At 37.0% G+C, this 14,586-nt stretch overlaps 2 protein-coding genes and 1 long non-coding RNA gene across 7 annotated transcripts in view; 2 read left to right on the top strand and 1 right to left on the bottom strand.

Moving 5' to 3' along the window:
- LOC113686064 (uncharacterized) overlaps positions 1-682 on the bottom strand; it is a 34,467-nt gene extending 33,785 nt beyond the window's left edge. For both annotated transcript variants that reach the window (XM_027203655.2, XM_089204376.1), the window contains exon 1: positions 243-682. In XM_027203655.2, the coding sequence (XP_027059456.2) occupies positions 243-557 (315 nt within the window). In that variant the 5' untranslated portion in view covers positions 558-682. The remainder of the gene's footprint in view (positions 1-242) is intronic.
- Positions 251-1,832, top strand: LOC149046819 (uncharacterized). Its single transcript, XR_016185986.1, has 2 exons — positions 251-366; positions 721-1,832. It is a non-coding gene; the product is annotated as an uncharacterized LOC149046819 (long non-coding RNA).
- A 670-nt stretch (positions 1,833-2,502) lies between these two features.
- LOC113686069 (multiple C2 and transmembrane domain-containing protein 1) lies at positions 2,503-14,203 on the top strand. Of its 4 annotated transcripts, XM_027203661.2 has the most exons (20): positions 2,511-2,824; positions 2,944-3,012; positions 3,133-3,233; positions 3,447-3,540; positions 5,309-5,371; positions 6,117-6,339; positions 6,611-6,722; positions 7,001-7,130; positions 7,583-7,766; positions 7,909-8,143; positions 8,611-8,759; positions 9,477-9,579; positions 10,362-10,538; positions 10,625-10,744; positions 11,220-11,345; positions 11,740-11,805; positions 11,898-12,004; positions 12,230-12,339; positions 12,853-12,950; positions 13,503-14,203. In XM_027203661.2, the coding sequence occupies exons 1-20, from the start codon at positions 2,803-2,805 to the stop codon at positions 13,560-13,562; spliced, it is 2,349 nt and encodes a 782-aa protein (XP_027059462.2). In that variant the 5' UTR covers positions 2,511-2,802; the 3' UTR covers positions 13,563-14,203. The 4 variants fall into 4 exon arrangements, with proteins under 4 accessions (XP_027059460.2, XP_027059461.2, XP_027059462.2 ...); XM_027203659.2 differs by having other exon boundaries at positions 2,503-2,824; positions 2,944-3,233; XM_089204377.1 differs by lacking the exon at positions 5,309-5,371 and having other exon boundaries at positions 2,733-2,824.
- Positions 14,204-14,586: the final 383 nt, after the last annotated feature.

The raw sequence follows: 14,586 nt of genomic DNA, 5'->3' as shown, positions 1-14,586 counted from the left end.
TACTCTCCAAAATTTAATAGAACGTTCGAGCCCACCGTACAACATCGATGAGCATATTACTTGAAAAATTTCTCCGTCATCATCAAATAACTAGTACTCTTGTTGTTAAATGGCTGTCTTTAACAAAAGATGAGAATGACCCATGAACTACATAGCCGGACTTTTCCCTTAAGAATCCTACTATCACAATTTATGTAAATTTTACTCGTTAGCTTATTTAAACTTAAAACTATTTATGATACCTGTTCAAAATGTATTGTAATTATTGCCAGGTCCTCTCCACCTTTCGATTGCCAATGAGTTGATAAAGAGCCATCGACCACGTTTTGCGGAGGATATGCATTTGCTGGGTCGCTGGAATTACATGTGAGTGGTATCCTGTCCTCAGCGCTCAGAAACCCTTGCTGAGTTTCAAAGAAATCTTCGGGAGGATTTCCGCACGTAAAGTTTGCTTCAGTTTGTTTCATGTAAACAGCATTGAAACTTGTCTCTGTCACCTCCAGCACAGGGGCGAGGATAATAAGAATTAACAGGGTCTTCTCCTTAAAACGATACATACTAGATACAGATGTTGATGCAGAAAACAATTTCGTCTGCCTTCTCCATTCCCATATCTAATCATACATATTCAAATCCCCTGTCTCATTAACTATACATACTTTCTCTATAAACAGACGCGTTCGGTTAGGACGCATATTTAACACGTAGCTCTTTTTTTAGATCTGGTGCTGTAAGCCGCTGACTTGACGAGTTCTCAAGCGGATCACTTCGGCGATTCAGTTCAGCATAAGTGTGCAGTTACGAAATCGTGATGCAACGCGAATTCGAATGACACAAGATAAACACAGTAAGAAAAATGCTGGGTAAACTCTACAGAGCGGTAGGCAGGGACATGGTACTATTCCTTCGCTGCCTTTCCTCCTTCTTTATCGCTTTAATTGCCCGCTAGTTATCAAAAGAACACGTAAAACGATAAAAATGTTATATCTGTACCCATCCATCAACTCCTAATGGTAGAAAAGTACAAAGCACAACCCCGAACAGACACACGACAAAATGGAAAGTGTTCGGAATAAAAGACTTTCGTTTCGTTTGACTGAGAGCAACTCTGCTTGAATTCATGTACATTTTCAGTCAAACTGAAAATTAACAGAAAGTGGCTCAGTAATTTAAAGACAAGTTGCAAGAACTCTTGGAACCGAAAATAGTCAGAAGTGGTCAAACCCGTTTACATTGTCGCGGTTGATAGAACTACAAGCGCTTTCTTAACTTTTGTGGTTGACAGAATCTATTTGCATATCTTAGTACAGAGTTTATTCGTCCCAGATCGTTTTAAGAGTCAGTCTCTTGTACATTGGTGGTCGTAATTGAAGACTGAGACGGGGGATCACTTTGTATTGTGTTCTCTAAACATGCTTTTATGATATAAACTTGATGAAGATCCGTCGAGAAACGGTCGACAGAAAAAAAATTCTGTTAAATAAGCTAAACCAAAAGAAGAAAGAAGGGTAATGGGAAGTACAAGAAACGCTTCCCTGCGTTTGGTACAATAAGATATACAACTCCACCACTTATTTATAAATTCATCAGTTTTAGCGTGTCAGTCCTAATTAAATAGTTTTACAACTACAATTTTTACAGCCTTTTTTACGAGCACAGCTCTAGACCACACAGGCGGACTCCATTCGACTTACAATAACTTTTTTTAGCTCATTATTATGTTAATATCTAAAATTTCCACTCAAATACTAATTAGTCGAATCCTTGAAAAAATGTCCCTGAATTGAAGACATAATGATGAATGAAATAAAATGATTTTTTTTTGGCATCGAGATGTGGAAACTTTTAATGTGCATGTATCGAGGAGAATTCCAAACCGACCCCTCATTAGTAGATTAAGATGATGAATCCTTCTTGTTTCGTGTTTTCTCGACATTACTTTCATTACATCATAACTTTGATGATATTTCTAGTTTAATCATGATAACATTGAAAGAAATATTGGTATATGTAAGACAACAGATAAAAATGTTCCGATCTGAGAGAGCTAATTTGTTTTGGATTCCAGTTACCGTGGCTGCTTTCTTGTTTAACAGGCAAAACAATATATAGTGATTAGCGTGATGCCAGCACTCGGCAGAGAGAAAATACTAGTCTAGTGTCAACCCTATTTTGAAATAACCTCAGTTCTCGGCAATTATTCGCCTCTAACTCAAAATACCCGCACTTTTCCGTCTAAAAACATTTTAAAGAGATCCTGGGGTTGTCAGGCGGGTTAAGTCTGAGAATGTTGTAAATTAAACAATTTCGCAACCATCACTTCAAGACCCTTCCAAAGCCGTGGTTATTTAGAATCAGTCGCTTGTGAAAAAGTGATTTAGAAAAGACGCTAAACGAGACAAACTTATGCGAGGACATCTCATGATGCGTTTTATATTTGGCAGGAATGACAAAACTCGCAGTTGGAATTATTAAAATTTAATGACAATTAAACTTACAACCTGCAGCCTTTTGTAAACGGGACGCGAAATTTTCGAAGAAAAGAATTAACTATCGACTTTGTTTATCGTTGTTAACGAACGATTTGAAGCAAAAATAACCATGGAAATTGTTTTAAATTAGCGAGAACTGTACTTATTGGACAAAAGGCCGTGTTTAGTGGAGAACTAACAGATATATGTTATCGTCCAGAATGTAAACAAACTCGCGTGATAACCCACCAACGCGGAGCGCGGACGCCCTGTTATTGCGCAGATTATTTTGCGCATGCTATAGTCGTATTTGAGTTAGCGCGAAGCAAAGATGTCGGACGAAGACCTTAGAGGTTTTTAGCTTGATTTCTCTCGTTGTGATCGTGCGATTGCCGTAGATCCTGTCTTTAAAGAAGCCGATTGTATTTTTTATTAACATGGCTGTGTCTTGCTTGCAAATCTCTGCTCCTAGATACAAATACAGGCAAGAAGAAAGGACTCTTCTCCAGCCTCAAGCGTTCGAAGTCTAAAGGAGGACGTGGTAGGAAAAACGCCAAATCGAGATCCATGCCGCAACTACCTCAGTCTTACGTTGATATGAAGTGTCAGATAAATGGCACTGCTACTAAATCTAATGATCCATTTAATATTTCTCAATCAGCTAAAGGTGCCGAAGAAGACGGGGCTGCACCCCTGCCTTCACCAACGGAGGCTGGAGGTTTAACGGAATGTCCCGCTCAGGATGTTACCCCGGGCGCTTTGGTACGTCATCTTTGAACATTTTTAGTCGTAAAATTCCCTTTTAAAGTAGTAAACCACCGTTGACCTGACTTTCGCTAGTAAATCGCTAACAGAATACTATTGTTTTTGTTTTTATTATTGTCGAGCGCCCATTTTTCCCTTGGTCTTCCGCCTTCGAGGATTTTCAGTCAAGCAGTTTGTAGGAATTTGTAATTTCTATGTTTTTTCTTCTAGGCTGGTGATGTAGCCAGAGCGGGGAAATGTTCATTCTTTGCTCTTGAAGTAGAGCTTAAGGATGGAAAAGACTTGGCAGCCCGGGACAAAACAGGTACCAGTAATTTTAATAATACAGTGGTACAATGCACGCGTGAATGTCCGCATAAATCCTTCCTAATTATTGAGTACCAAAAAATGCTAACAGTACTGTTAAGATTTAAAATTCTTATAACGAGTAAAAGCATCCATAAAAATCTACTGACTGCCTCTTTCGCAGAGAATGAGACAGAAGATGGACTCGAATAAATTAAAGGAAAACTATTGTAATTTATATGCACTAAACAGGCTTCAAGTGAAAATTAATAAACAAATGGCTTATGGAACGTTTTAAGTTTTGAGAAAACTAAACTATGAACAACCAAATACTCAAATAAGAAGAGCTGTGTCTAAGTTTGATTTAAAGGCGAATAATCGAGTCCAAACGTGCCATTGCGTAGGTTGCTTGATAAACCAAAGTCATGCATTTAACCTTCGAAAATGAACCAGACACGTTGCTAATTATATTGCTATTTCATACCAGTCAGTTGCCTTTGATGAGGGTGATATTAAAACTTTGTACTAATTTTGCCCAAAAGTTTTTCTTTTAATCCACGGTTCCTTTTGAGAGTCATTCATACATATTCTGTGTGGTAATAGATAATACTTAACCTGTAGATTTGACTACTAGTCAAACCATTTACTGATGTTATTCTTAATCAAACTAGTTTTTGTCAGATTTGTTTGCAGAACTTAGAATTACCTGGAAAATTTACCAGGGTCTCTTTTAGGTTAACACCCTGTTTTGCTATTAATTATTTAATAGAATATTAATTATAGATCTCAGCTGTAAACAATAATGTCAGTTTGTCAAGGTGCAATATAAACACACCACTTGGCAAAAGGTATTGTGAACAATTCTTGGAAACTTTTTCTACATGCTGATGTTTGATGTCAGCAGGTGGCCTGTTTATTTCCAAAAACCCCTTGTATTTATGCAAAGCATTTAAAAGCAGTATTAAATGTAGATGTAGCATGGGTTCAAGATATTTTTTTCCCAAAGTTTACAAGCAATTTTAATCACAGCATGCAATCAGATACTTAAAAAAAAATAAAGAGGAATGTTTCCTTTACTCATGTTTGATTATTATTTATGTATGGTATGTGCTGACTTTCCTAGCATTACTGTAGCATTTTATTTGTACAGTGATATTGAGGATATTTTATATGGTTGAAAAAAATTTACATATACTTTAACATGTAAACATGCAAATTGATAATGCTATAGTAATGTATAATTTTTATAAATAATCAACAGTTAGAACTTAACATAACCTGTTAATGACTGTATATTTAAAACACTAACTTTTCATGGAAGTTTAATTGTTCTTGGCAGGATATATTGTTCCAGAGTCGGTGGTGAATCATTGTGAAATTGATAACAATGTGCAAGCCATGCTTTCAAGATAGTTCAAATATGTATATACTTTTGCAGCAGTTAAAGCTCATTTCTCAGTTTGGCTGCTTGGCTTGCAATGAAAGAAAAGAAATTAGAATTTTTTCTTAATTCTTCTATATCCTTGAAAAATAAATTGTGATACAAGGTACTGTATCTAAATTAATACTTCTGTACCTACACTGTGAGACATGTATACATATAAACATTATAATGAGCAACCTAAGGGGTTGATAAAAGTTTTTTTCTTGTATCACTATAAGGTACAAGGTATGCCTTTTTAGAGCTCATTTGTGTCCAGTAATTACCCTCTCACTATGAAAGGAAGATTATTGCTTTGATAGAAGCTTTTATTTAAATAATTGTTTATTTGTGATCATTTTGTCAGATTCTTTTAGTGTGGAATTTCTTCATGAAAAGCCAGTTACTAAACCTATCACCAGGGCACCAGGTTTGAATAAAAGCTACAGACACTAAACATGAACATATCTATAACCTTTCATTAAAACGACTAACACACCGTCTTATAAATACTATGAATAACAATTGAAATGAATGAACTTAAATTTTGACCTCTTAGCTACCAAAGAGATATACATTGACAAAGCATACCAATTATGGGAATACTACAGCTGTAGGTCTGTTGTTCAACTGCACAGATGAATTTGGCTGCAAACAAAATCTCATCTTGTTAACTTACTGTTATCATGTACAGTGATAAGGTTTCCAAGCAAAACATTTCCATTTATTGTCATTGTTTATGTCACTGGTGACTAAGAGGTATTTGAAATGAATAAGGTGGATTGTGATAAGCTTTAAAATTCTGGAAAATTAAAAACTTGTTTGTCAGAGGCTCTTTGGTTTTTTTTTTAAATTGAATGAAAATTAAATGTTTAAATAGGACTTCTTTCAACAATAAGAAAAATAAATGGTCAGATTGTCCAAATATATCTTTTTTCAAAATTAAAATGATAATAAATGAATTGATGTCTTTTTTCAAATAATTAAATTCTAAACTTTAAACAAAGGAAAAATTAAACGTCAACAAAACTAAAATGGGTGTTAGAGTGTATTTTTTAGTGGACATTCTTAAATGAACATTTATGCATTGGGTCCTTGAAAACATTGTGTCATGTTTTGTTTTCATTTCATAAGAAGCTGCTTTTACTGATTTTATCATCATTTGTTGATTTCAGGCACCAGTGATCCTTATGTTAAATTTAAAACTGATGGGAAACAAATCTACAAAAGTAAAACTGTGCAGAAAAACTTGAACCCTCAGTGGAATGAAAAATTCTGTGTACCAATCGAAGACATCACCGTTCCACTCATCTTGAAAGTACTTGACTTTGATCGAGTTGGAAATGATGATCCAATGGGACGAGCTGTAGTGGACTTGTCAGCAGTTGAAATTGAAAAGTAAGCCACAATATTTTGAAGTCAGTATTTTCAACTCAATTGTATTGTTAAAATTCCATGACTTCTACATTTCATTATCTTTGCATGTAACAAGAGATTGAGAGATGCAAGTACATGTACATGTTCGTGAAAAAAAATGCTGTCTTTTTTATCAAAGTCAAAGAAATTTGGTAGAAATGAGTCACTTAGAGGAAGCAGCACATGAAGGATTTGTCTATAAAGTAATATTTTTAAAAATTTTTGACTAAATGATCTTTAATTTTATCTGCAGACCCACAGAGATGATCCTTGAACTTGAAGATCCAGATGGAGGAAAAGAAAAGCTGGGTCAGATATGTGTTGTAATCACTGTCCAACCTAAGAACTTTGAGGACAGGCAAGAGGTAATATAAAGATATACATGGTTAATACACTGTAGTACATGTCAGAGGCTGGCAGTGAGACCTAAACCAAAATGAATTATTATTCTCTGTGCTTACATTCTCTAGCTGCCTGTGATACTGTACACTTGTACACTGTAAGTCCAAACAGAAGCCAGTTCTTGATGAATTTTTTGCAGACGTTTGAACATTTTCTGCAGTTGCTAAATGGTACTCACAATAACCACCAACTTGTGGTTCTAATTTTTGCTAATGTTATATTCATCTGTGATTTCCAAAAGGTTTCCCGGAAAGCAGCTGCAGCAAAGAAAGGTCAAGCTGCTAAAGAACCAGGCAAAGCACAATTGTGGGATGGTATTGTTTCCATCATACTTGTTGAAGGAAAAAAGATGATTCCCATGGATGATTCAGGTTTGTGGGATTGGAATGTTCTAGGGTGTTTTTGAAATAGCTGCTTCTGTGGGAAAGTAGGATGTTTCAATCTGTATCTGCAAAATTAGGGACTTCTTTTTTTATATAATATGATAGTAAAAGAAAAGTGTAAAGTAATCAGAGGACATTCTCCACAATTGAACTTAAAAATCTGTTAGACCATCAAGATTTAACCACAGAATTCTCAGATCTGTAATGCTTCATGAACATGCTGGATAGATTGACCAGTGCAAGTCTGGATTGGTGTTTTTTTTTTTTTGTAATATTTCCATTGTGAATGGACATATGGTTACATTCATTTGACTAAAAAAAAAATGAAATGGCAAAGGATGAAAAGGTTGGAAAACAAGTTTAGTGATGCGTTCTTTATTAATTTTATATCTTAACATGTTCTGAAGTAATAAACTGAGTTCCACCTTTTGGTTTTCTAGGACTCAGTGACCCATACTGCCGTTTCCGTCTTGGGAATGAGAAATACAAAACCAAAGCTTGTAAAGAAACCTTGAATCCACAATGGAAAGAGCAATTTGATTTAAAAATGTTTCCTGACTCTCCCATGATGTTGGAAGTTACAGTCTGGGACAGAGACATAAGGAAAGATGAATTCATGGGCAGGTGAGCTGAGAGTGTGTTATGTACACTCACCAAGTACACGTATCATCAGCAAACTACTTGAAATTAATTTTTTTGGTTCAAAAAATTATCATGCAGTATCACTATTCTTGTACATTAATCATCTTTCATTTTTGATTGTCAGGTGCCAAATTGATTTGTCAACCCTGGAGCGTGAAAAGTCACACAAGATTGAGGCAGCACTTGAAGATAATGCTGGAATTATAGTTATGCATCTGTCAATAACAGGACTTGATGCTCCAGGTTGTGAATCAGATTTGACTGCACACACAGAAAAGCCAGGAAGAAGAGGAGAGATTGTCAAGCAATTTCATTTAAAGAACACACCAAAGAAGATCAAAGAAATTGGATGGCTGCAGGTAAATTATTACTAAATTGAACATTGAGATTGAGAGATAGGTGTAATCATCATAAAATATAACTGTGGATTGAGAGGCTAAGGTGTGTGGGGGTCATGTGTGGTAATTTGAGTAATACAATTACTGGTACTTACATTTATATGTACAAGGTGTAATGATGCAGTAGTTACTGGACAATTTGTCAAGGAAACCTAACAAAATACTGGGTTAGGGGGCATTTCTTCCCACTTGGAAGGAGCAATGAAACAAATAGACACTTCATCCTACCCAGACCTAGCTAAGCTCTGGCACAGCACTATGCATTGGCCTGTTTTAGAATCATACAGCATACCAGTTGTTGTAACTTCAAATTACCACTAATTGCCTATCATTTAAATATTATGTCTATTGTAATTGTATGTGGAGAAAATGTGCAAGTAAAATATTCAAATAGTTTTGTTAAATTTAATGGCTCTGAATCTTGACAGGTAAAACTTCACCGAGCTGTTGGATTGGCATCGGCAGACATTGGTGGCACTAGTGATCCATTTGCAGTGATTGAGCTGAACAACCAGAGGCTTGTTACACCAACATTGTATAAGACTCTGAATCCTGCTTGGGAGAAAATTTATGAAATGTGAGTACATGGACTTTGTTACCTAACTAGTCTGTGCAAGAAACAATGACAGATTTACACATGTTCAGTTGTAGTTAACAGGTAAGGAAAAAACTGACCTCCTTTGAACTGATACTGCTACTACTAGCTTATCAATAAAGCCCATACTCATTTTTACACAAAAATGTACCAGTCATTCCTTTTGTGATGTTTTATTTCAATCATGTTCTGTCTAATTTTTCAAAGTGAACATTTCAATTTCATAGTCAACTTTTCATTTTCTTAAAATAATTATTTGTCTGACAAAGTGTCAAATTTTATGAGGTAGAAACGAGGTTTGACAGTAGCACTGGCTGTTACGTGTAGGGTTCAGAACAGTTCTAACAAATTAATATGGTTCCAACAATTCAGATTACAACAACAGCTAAAACAGCAGCACAATCTTAATTTTCATTGTTTTCATTTTAATAGTTAGAATTGTTCTGGCCAGCCACTGCTACACCACCGTGAGGGTGCGGGGGGAAGTTTATCCAAATCTAATTACAAACACTCGTTATCTAGAATTACATTACAATAAGAAAAATGACAAAATCTTAAGTAATGAAATGTAAAAGGAAGGACAGAAAGAGACCAGACACTTGATTTGAGTATCAATGGGCTCTATCAATTACAACATTTACACTGTAGCTCTGAAACGTTGATATCAAGTTAGTGTACTTTCCACGTCTATCCTTACAGGACAGTGTTCGATATACACGATGTTCTTGACATTACTGTGTTTGACGAAGACAAGAGAGGTGCTCCTGAGTTTCTCGGTCGAGTAGTTATTCCATTACTTCAGGTAACCATAGCAACACTCATATTAGGCAGTTTTGTGTCTGTTTGTAGCTAAATGAGAAAAAATACCGCCCTTTTTAGGCGACAAATGGTTTTGAGTGACTTTTTTAGTAACCTGCCCATGTTTTAGCAATACACTATTACCGTGGAAACTACTTGGAAAACTAAGCAAAAGTAAGGTAGATGATTGAAGTAAGAATGCAACTTGTCATCGTTAGTTGTTCCCTAGCCGTGCAAAATCTTTTGTTATCGTGTTCACAGTTCGGGACTTTAACTTGATAGGATTTTCTTATTGGTCGATCAGTTCAAAATGATTGGAATGGCATTCAACCTTGTGCACAGTCAGATCTAAAAAATCAACTAAATGATTTCTTTTTCCACCACTCACAATTAAATCCGAAATATATCATCTTACCGCACTTCGAGATTCCAAAGAGTGACACTAGTTGTGTGTTTTCAAAAATTGACTGCCGCCACTTAAACTTCAACGTAATAACCTGGCCTCATACGCGTGTCGGTGCAGAGAATTGCAGAGGTCTCCCAACTGGTAAGAACTACAACGTGCTGTTCACAAACAGTTGTTGCTTCGGTTGTCGCAGAAAAATCAAACTTGGGGGTAATTTTTGCCACTTTCGAAACAAATTCACTTGTATATAAAGGTCGTTGAAAGTCGAAAACGCACTCTGTGTCAAAAGAGGATACGTTTGTATTTTAATGGCACACAATAAAGTTGTATGGTTCGGAAGTATACTTTTCCTGGAAACAGAATATAATTTGCTTCCCTAGGTCACACCTGGTGAGAAGCGTTTGTACCAATTGAAGAACAAGAGTCTGGAGGGAAGAGCCAAAGGGCACCTTATCCTGACACTTGATGTGGAGTATAACCCTATAAGGGCCGCTGTAAGGACCGTCAATCCAAGGGAGCCTAAGGTCATGTTTGAACCAGCCAAGTTCAAGAGGGCGGTAAGGATGTGAAGTAGTTGTGCTTATTTAATACTTGCAAGTAGAATACGGGTCTGGACTTTAAATTTGTGAATTTTTATTTGCAGTTATTGCAGCGCAACATTGACCGGGTAAATAAGCTGGTTGCAAGTCTGGTTTCAACTGGAGCATTCGTTCAATCACTGTTCACGTGGCAGTACAAGTTTAGAAGTGCTTTTGCTTTTGCAGTAAGTTTTTACTTGTGCGTTCGTGTGCAATTATAATTGATCAAACAGTTTCAATCATTTTTCAATGAAAAAACAAAGCAAAAGAAGAGCACAATTTCTTCCGTTTGGCTGTGCTTGCTGTGCTGTAGGGGTACGCACTGTAAAATGTCAGAATATGGGGAGAAACATGGCGGCCTAATGGGTAGGGCGCCAAGCCACGGTGTGTGTGGAACATCTGGGTCGACACCTTGCCGCTTGTGTTGTGCCTCTCCACACCCTTAAAATTTTCAATGGATACCAGCAAAAACTGGGAGGCAAACCTGACGTAATGGTGCGGGCTACGTGTACCTACATTGAATCATCGTCCTGTTTAAAAGGAATAGCAATACTCATAGACCACTAGCTTGAAATCAAAATTTGGCGAGATCAGAGAAACCCGTATTTCGTCAGAATACTCGTTGACATCTTTTAAATTGTTTTCTGTTGCATTTTTCAGATCTACATCATGTTGTGCTTGAACTTTGACTTCTATATTATACCGCTGACTCTTCTACTTACGTTTCTGAAGCAATACGTCATGTGTATGTTACTTGCTGAGAAGAACGTAAATCCAGAAGAACAGGTTAGCTTATCCTACATTTGATTAGCGAGGGCTGGAGTGTATGCTACAGAAGCACAGTTATCTTGTTCAGTTTGCATGATAGACGACCTCTTGCACGATGTGGTGAAACATAGCCACTTGACGATTTGCTAATGGAAGGAGAAAATGAAAAGAGTTGACTAAAATACAGTTGATGTCATAAGCCCCACAAGCACGTTAACATTCCATTACATAATTGCTATGCATGGGTTTGTTTCAGTCAAATTATAAGATGCCCCCTTTACCCTCAAGGAACTAGACAGGTAGTCGCTCATCATTTTGACTGATGACCACAGCCATTATCCTCAGTAAGGCTGTCAGGAAACCATTGTTGTGAAATCTGTTGATCAATTTCAAATTTGAATGGTTGTGACAGGAAGGTGCTCCGGTGGACGAGGAAGAAGACGACGAGGAAGAAGAGGAAGAAAAAGGAAAGAAAGGGGTGAGCTGCTGGTCAATCAGCTATTGGTTCTTAATTGACAGTGCTCGGTCTTTTGACGAGGCAATAACTTAAACATTTGTGGCCTTTTTTAGGATAAGGGTAAAAGTTTCAAGGAGAAGATTGCAGCACTCACATCCATCTGTCAAACTGTGCAGAATGCGTTAGATATGGTGGCCTCCAATGGAGAACGAGTGAAGAAGTAAGGAGTATAAGTGATCTGAGTACATGTGGCCGTTCATGCTTTTCTTTAAGTTAATCTAAGTCTAACCAAGCGACAGAATATCTTTTGTAAATCCCAATTTTTTTCCGTCTGTTTTTGAATAACTGTTTACGATGGGTGAAGGCTTAAACTTCTACACTTGGTATGCATCCTGCAATTTTTGCAGACATTGATTGACGGTTATAAACATTTGTTTCTCTGCAGCACGTTTAACTGGACTGTGCCGTTTTGTTCGTACTTGATGTGCATTATCTTCACACTGGGAACCATCGTACTTTATCTTGTACCTCTCAAGTTCTTGCTTCTCGCCTGGGGTAAGCTGGTGTTTTAATAACTTTCGTCCACTTAGTTAAGTATGCATTTGAATTATTGAAGGAAGTGCTAAAAATTGTCAATGGTTCTTAATGACTTCAATAACTTTGGAGACGTTCCGTGGCCTCTAGATTGTTTTAAGGAATGTTTGTATTGGGGTAGTTTCCTTTACTTTCTGTGTGCTAGTTAGAAGTTCAGCTGCAAGTTCGATGACTGTCACCATAAGAGGGGAAATTAGAGCCATGATGCGAATTGCCGCCACCATATAGTGGTCACTAGCTATACCAAGTCTTATTGTACTGATACATGTACCTTCACTTGATAAGACAAATTGAGGGGCAATTTTTGGCGGTTGTTGGTATGTTACCAGATAAGCCACCGTTTAAGAACTGAGGAGGGTTACGTCTTCGGTATTGTTTTTCTCATCACGATCATCGTGTTTCTTACCAAGGACCCTCTAAGATTTGAATTGTAGTAATAGCTTATGGGGCATGCGTGTTTGTTTTCTTCCTTAGGAATAAACAAGTTCACAAAGAAGATCCGCAAACCAAACGCCGTTGATAACAATGAACTTGCGGACTTTTTGTCCCGTATTCCTTCGGATATAGAGATTGTAAGTTTATGGAACATACTCACCAATTTCGTAATTCAACGACTTGTGAGTGGACCACTTATCTGCTTAAGAATAAAAAAGGAACAATCGATACCTTGTCAGTGGCTGCCACGTCGAATTTCATGACGTGGTCGGCTGTGTTGAGGTCGGAAACTGCTAATATTTCGGTTTCATACTTCACAGTTTCACGTTTCCAACGGCCCAACAAACAACCTCTCAGGTCCCAACCATGCGATATGTTTGTCATTCAGATGGGAGGCTTTTGTAACAACGCTTGTTAAGACCAAAGGCTAGTCCCCAGTGAACAGATATCGAACTCCCTGCTCATTCACTTCAAGCCATTTTTTTACACAGAATGAAATTTGAAACTTAATTCTTTAATTGAAAGAAAGCTTCAAAAAATGTTTTTTGGGGGTAGGCAAACATGGAAAAGCTACTAGGAAGGGGGGGGGGGGGGGGAGATGGCAAATGACGAACTTTTCCGAGAAAATGTGTTTCTTTATTCGAATTTAATTCTTATTTACCAATGCGTTCTTTTCCCTTTGTTGACAGAAAGAGCAAAAGGTACTGAAGACAGACCCGTCTCTCAGGTTAAAGAGGATCGATGGTTAGCGCACACAGTGATACAGTATGTATCTTGCAATGAACTCGATCAGTTGTTCGTTTGCTCTCGAGTGTGGTCCCTGTGCTACGAGTTGAAACTTTTGGGTTAATCTACGTCGTCGTGGAGATGAGAATTTACAAGTGCTTTGAACATTTTCAGTAAAGAATTTTGCGAATTTAGCTCTATTTATTAAATTGTACAGTATTTATTACTTCTAGAGAAAAGAGAAAATTAATTGGAGAGCGAAAAGTAAGTTAAATGGCGGCTCCACAGTCACTGAATTATATTGGTCAGGCAGATAAGTAGTGTGCCTTTAAAATATTTATATTGGGTTTGGATGTACAGACTGAAATAATTATAATGGTTAAAGGGCAAACTTTCGTTTTTTGCACTTCACAATTTTTGAATCAGTGAAAGTTCTTTTTCGTTTTGCTTTGTCAAACAACGTAGTTGGAAAAATAGAACTTGTTTGAATTCATTTAAATTTCAAGCATGAAGTGGGGTAGTCGGTGATAGTAAATTGGTTTTTAAGACTCTCCAGCCAATTGCTGGTGTCGTGAGTCTCGTCTTTTTTTGGTTTTTGTTTCTTTTCAAATGATATAATTAGTTAGAGAACGATCTTGTTTCATTAAACTTTTTAACTTGTTAAGTATAGCGTGTAATTTTGACTACAAGGTATGGGTTTAGCAAGAAAAGATGACGCTCCGTCATTGGCACACCGTTGAGACAATCAAGCAATACTCCATGTGTGTACACCATACCATTTTCGTACCCTTTCCATCTTTTAGTGTCGTTTTGATTCCGGGTGGTACAAGGGAGTGCGGTAAGTGCTGTTCGCTTTTGTCATGTTAGGTGGCAACATTCTGAAAAGTGAAGTTCTCAGTTGCCATAAAACAATTTGTTTGAACAGGTTTTGTTCACGGTTGAAAATTCTTCGATCCTATACGTCTGTAGGTCTAATAACTGAGTAATGAGTAAAGGGGTAAGTTTCTAAAGAAACTGTGGTGCTGCGTCAGTGGGAGAGTATAGCAG

This window comes from Pocillopora damicornis, chromosome 4, assembly GCF_964200805.1.
Source record: "Pocillopora damicornis chromosome 4, jaPocDami1.2, whole genome shotgun sequence".
In the NCBI taxonomy this organism is placed as follows: Eukaryota; Metazoa; Cnidaria; class Anthozoa; order Scleractinia; family Pocilloporidae; genus Pocillopora; species Pocillopora damicornis.
This window is presented reverse-complemented; position numbering and strand designations above follow the sequence as displayed.